The sequence below is a fragment of the Ursus arctos genome, unplaced genomic scaffold (assembly GCF_023065955.2).
Source record: "Ursus arctos isolate Adak ecotype North America unplaced genomic scaffold, UrsArc2.0 scaffold_5, whole genome shotgun sequence".
Classification (NCBI taxonomy): domain Eukaryota; kingdom Metazoa; phylum Chordata; class Mammalia; order Carnivora; family Ursidae; genus Ursus; species Ursus arctos.
The window spans coordinates 11,167,235-11,172,627 of NW_026623067.1; the positions used below are offsets into that span (position 1 = coordinate 11,167,235).

General features: G+C 44.6%; 1 protein-coding gene across 1 annotated transcript; it reads right to left on the minus strand.

The window, feature by feature from the left end:
• Positions 1 to 1,041: 1,041 nt before the first annotated feature.
• On the minus strand, positions 1,042 to 1,992 carry LOC113261462 (olfactory receptor 2M3-like). Its single transcript, XM_026507585.2, has one exon. The coding sequence runs from the start codon at positions 1,990 to 1,992 to the stop codon at positions 1,042 to 1,044; it is 951 nt and encodes a 316-aa protein (XP_026363370.1).
• Positions 1,993 to 5,393: the final 3,401 nt, after the last annotated feature.

Here is a 5,393-nt window from a genome sequence, read left to right on the forward strand (position 1 = left end):
AACACTGTCCCCTGTGCCTGGAACACATTGTATCTGTGGCCAGACTCCCCCAGGACTGGACATTGACCTCTCCCTCAACGTTCTATGTGCACCCCAAGGGCTCTCAGGAAGTCAATGCAGGTCTCTTGTGAGAAGTGTGAATGAGTGATGGAGGGGAGATGTTTGGTCCAGTGTGTTCAAGGAGAGCTTTGCAAAAGACATGGTTAAGAGATTATTTCCCAAATCCCTCCAGAGACCTTGTGTTGGAAACTATAGAAACCAGATCCTGCCAGAGTCCTCTTACACCTCACTCCTGTTCCACCTCTACTCTCAATGATCAAGAATCAATCTGATCCCAAATTCCTCCACTGCATGGAATGACGTTTGCATCCTCTGTAACTTCTGCAGTGTGGTGCTGTCAGTATAGAAGGTAGACTACAAAATGTTCTGGCCATTTTTCTTTGAGATTTTACACTTTAATAATTGTATGTAAAGCACAATTGCAAGAAGGCACAAAAATCTTTATGTTGCTTAACAACATAAGATACACAAAAGTAGAGTTTGTATTCCAGTAAGTAGTTTGTAATTAGTAAGTAATTCATGTCAGAAACATTGGACTTACTTTACTTGTAGCTATGATGGTACAGATCACAAAGGGAAGACCAGAGAGAGAAATAAACTTGCCCAAAGTAGCACAGCTCCTCTATGCCAGACTCTAGCATCATGTACCACATTTCAGTGCCTAAATGAGTTCTGAATTGGTTCCCCCTCGTAGCTCACTTTCAACATGCAACACAGAATAAAGTAGGGAGAATGGAACTAATGCATCTACGGGCCTTCATTCCATGGAAATAGTGATGGCTCAATGTGGGAAAAGATTCATTATGTAACTGATCATGTACCATCTGTTACCCTGACATCTTCCATCCAAATGATTTTCTGAAAACTCAGCTCACAGTCTTGCCCCAACCAGCCAGAGAGGCCTAATGAGTACAGAGGAAGAAGAGGAGCCACAAGAGAGCCTGAGCTTGCAGAGGAAGGGGCAGACCAAGACAGGAAACTTCAGAAAGGCAGGCATGCCTGCACTCCCCATCTGTCCAACATCTTCCTCAGGGCCCTTGTTATCTCCCTGTTCCTCAGGCTGTAAATGAGTGGGTTGAGCATTGGAGTGAGGATGGTGTAGAAGATGGAGGTGGCTCGATCTCGCACTGGTGTCCTACTGGAGGCCCGCTGCATGTAGCTAAACATGGCTCCTCCATAGTAGAGGCTCACGACAGCCAGGTGGGAGGAGCAAGTGGTCAGAGCCTTCTGTTTGCCCTCTGTGGAGGGCATCCTAATGACAGCTGTGAGGACCCGGGTATAAGAAGCCACTATGACCACAAGGGGCAACAGCAGCATGACCACACAGCAAGCATAGATGAGATCCTCAAAGAGTGATGTGTCAGCACAGGAGAGACGCAGCAGGGCAGGGACCTCACAGAAGAAGTGGTCCACCTCCAGAGAGCCGCAGTAAGGGAAACTGAAGACCACACCCACGTCAATCACACTGTCGGACACTCCAACCATCCAGGATGCCATGGTCAGGAGAGAGCAAGCCTTCCAGTTCATGAGCACAGGATACCTCAGAGGGTGGCAGACTGCCGCATACCGGTCATAGGCCATGACTGCCAAGAGGAAGCACTCTGCTCCTGTGACCATGACCACTAGGAAGATCTGAGTGGCACAGGCACCCCTAGAAATGGACTTACTTCCTGACAAAAGATTGACTGCCATCTTGGGCACCACTGAGCTCATCATGATCAGGTCCATGATGGAGAGCTGGCTGAGGAAAAAGTACATTGGGGTGTGCAGGTGCCTGTTGGCCTGGATGAGCAGGAGGAAGAGGCTGTTCCCAAGTAGGGCCACAGCAGAAGCCAGAAGGACAAGGGAAAAAAGGAATAAATCATATGTGGAGTAGCCAAACAGGCCCAAAAGGATGAAGCCTGATAGGGAGGTGTGGTTCCAGAGCTCCATCGCTGAGACCCTGAGAACAAACAAAAGAGAAAACCAATGAAACTACTCACCTAGCATCTCCAAATACCCATATCCTGTTTCTCCTAAAAGATAGAGCCCATCCCTCTGACATGGCCCCACCCTTTCCACCTGCAGTAAAAACCCCTTTGTTTCTCAGCTGCGCTCAGAAAGTTACCAGCAGGATTTGATCCTTACTTCTCTAAAACACCAGGGAGCCAGAGAATGCAAAGGATAGAGAGAAGGGGTGTAAATGGCAGATAAATTGCTGTCGAAGTACGATGTAGATTTAAGAGGGGAGGTGAAGTATTGGGGGACAAGAAAGAGAAAGGAGGAGAGAAAGGGGGTGAGAGGTGTAAGGACAAATGCAAATTTTAAAAAAGAGAAGTGTCTCCCCTCTTTTCTCAAAGCATTTGCTTTAGAAAACTTATCATTATAAGCTCCTTACTGCTCCTAGGTGTCTAAAGCTTTTAAAAGCTAAGTAAGCTTCTTCCCTGCTTTTTGGCCCAGAACGTCTTTCTCAAGGACCTAGGATCCATCTCCTTGAAATGGAATCATCAAGGAAGGTAGCGCCCTTATCTCCCAGGCTGTGTGGCAGAGAAGGACCCTAACATCAGCAGGCACCTTGCCCTAAGTGGCAAAACTATCTCTTGTCATAAACTGTGAGAAGTTTTTCCCCCTTTGGATACATCCAATTAACTAACACATATTACCACCCCATTACCTGGTGAATGAACTGAGTGTGACAAATGGTACTGTCCAGTCCTCCTAACGTGAAGACTAGTTCTTGTTTATCTCGAAAGCATATATGTAATGGGTTGTCACTGCCTGAATATAAACGAGTGAGATTCTTCTGTTGTGCAGTCTCTCAGCTGACTACCTGTGACTTCCATCACCCTCTGGTTTAAAGCTTGTTCAAAAATAAAAGTGTTGGATGCCTGGGTGGCTCAGTCAGTTGAGCATCTGCCTTTGGCGCAGGTCATGATCTCAGGGTCCTGGGATGAAGCTCTGCATCAGGTTCCCTGCTTATCATGGGGAGTCTGTGTCTCCCTGTCCCTCTGCCTCTCCACTCGACTTGTGCTTTTGCTATTACTCTCTGTCAAATGAATATATAAAATCTTTTAAACAAACAAACAAACAAATGAAACTGTTTCTTCTTGTGTGTTTGTGGAGGGGTTTTCTGGATTAGAAGGAGATTTTGATTTTATTTAATTATTTTTATTCATTTTTTTAAATTTAGATTTTAATGAAGTTTCCCCAATGCAGGTACCACAACAGAAATAAATGTTGATGCTAAATTCATCATGAGAATGTCATGATGCCTCTCAGAACATATCTAAACCACCCCCACTCTGCTACTTGGAGAATAAAGTGGACTAGTCCAGAGACTAGAGAATGGATAAACGATGATACAATTTTGCCCAAGAAAAGTACATTACCACCTGTCTGGTCTCTGATCCCAAAAACTTTTGTCTCTTGACAGCAAGGAGGTACCTCTGCGTCCAGTCTGATCTGTAGGCTGAAGCCTGAAGTTAGATGAACTTCTCCCACTTCCTGGTCATGTTTAGTCTCTCATCTGTCAGGTCTTCCCTCACCCCCTTCAGCACTTCCCAACCCCGTTCAGCTCACTAGGATTCACCTTCTGCTCCACCCTGTGAATCTCGGCACAGATGGGCCAGACCCAAGAAGCATGCAAAGATCTAATTCTCAGCACAATGTGTGAGCAAATGGTGGTTGGGAAAGGCTCTTACACACACCCTTCTCCTAACTCCAAGGCCCCAAATAAGAACTGATGGAACTAACCACACAAGATGTTCTCCTGTTTCTCGTAAAACTGATGATGAGCTCATGTCCCGGGTTTCTCTCTCTAGTTGCAGAGCAGATGTCTCAAGGCACCCTACCCAGCTCATAATGAGCTGAGGGAATAGAAGCTCCACACCAAGGAAGAAGCAAAAATTAATGAATTGAATTGAGGACAAAGTTCATTCCCCACAGCCCTCATTCTGAAAAACACCACCCCAGAATATATCTAAAGAAAAGAAGAAGACACCCATGGGATAGCCCCTGACATATCCACCCACACTTCTCTCAGAGTCTTTATCCTACCTGCCCATGGGGCTGGGAGAGAACATGATCACCACTGAGGTTCAGAGTGAATATCTAAAGTACAATCTGGGAGTTTTATCATAATGCATGACAGGAAGAAGAGCCTGGTCAGTTATTCTGTGAAACTTGTACGGTATTGATGTCGTATATGTTTCTGTATTAAATTATTATTTATTGTTCATTCAACAAATAATTATGGAGCACTGTGAAAATAAATGAAGACCACCCAGTTGAGTAAAGAAAAGGCTATTTATTCAATGCTTGCTATAACAAGGCCGTCATCCTCTCTCACTTGTATGTTGGCGAGTCTCCATGAGAGATAGAGGAGTGGGAAAGCTTTAGAGTAGAAAAAAGAGAAGCTTCAGGTCTGCTGTGATTGGAGGCTGTTGGCATGGGGAAGCTGGAGGGGGGCTAACTAAAACCAGGGGGATTGGTTACGGGTACATATTCAGTTTTCTCTTTTCTTTTTAATAATAATTTTTTAAATTAAATTATGTTAGTCACCATACAGTACATCCCTGGTTTTTATGTAAAGATAGATGATTCATTAGTTGTGTATAACACCCAGTGCACCATGCAATACGTGCTCTCCTTACTACCCATCACCAGCCTATCCCATTCACACACCCCCTCCCCTCTGAAGGCCTGAGTTTGTTTCTCAGAGTGCATAGTCTCTCATGCTTCATTCCCCCTTCTGATTACCCCACCCCCATTCTTTATCCCTTTCTTCTCCTACCGTTAGATGAGAGAAAACATATGATAATTGTCATTCTCTGATTGACTTATTTCACTTAGCATTATCTCCTCCAGTGCTGTCCATGTTTCAGCAAATGTTGAGAAATCATTCTTTTTGATAGCTGATAATATTCTATTGTATATATGGACCACAACATTTTAATCCAGTCATCTGTTGAAGGGCATCTCGGCTCCTTCCACAATTTAGCTATTGTGGACAATGATGCTATGAACATTGGGGTGCATATGGCCCTTCTCTTCACTACGTCTGTCTCTTTGGGGTAAATACCCAGTAGTGCAATGGCTGGATCATAGGGTAGCTCAATTTTTAACTTCTTAAGGGACGTCCGCACTGTTTTCCAGAGTGCCTGTACCAACTTGCATTCCCACCAACAATGTACGAGGGATACCCTTTCTCCACATCCTCTCCAACAATTGTTGTTCCCTGCTTTGTCAATTTTAGTCATTCTAACTGGCGTAAGGTGGTATCTCAGTGTGGTTTTGATTTGAATTTCCCTGATGGCTAATGATTTTGACATTTTTTATGTGTCTGTTAGCCATTT

What these genes read in the sequence shown, in the direction of transcription:
- LOC113261462 (XM_026507585.2), bottom strand. Translation starts at nt 1,992, where the DNA reads ATGGAGCTCTGGAACCACACCTCCCTATCAGGCTTCATCCTTTTGGGC.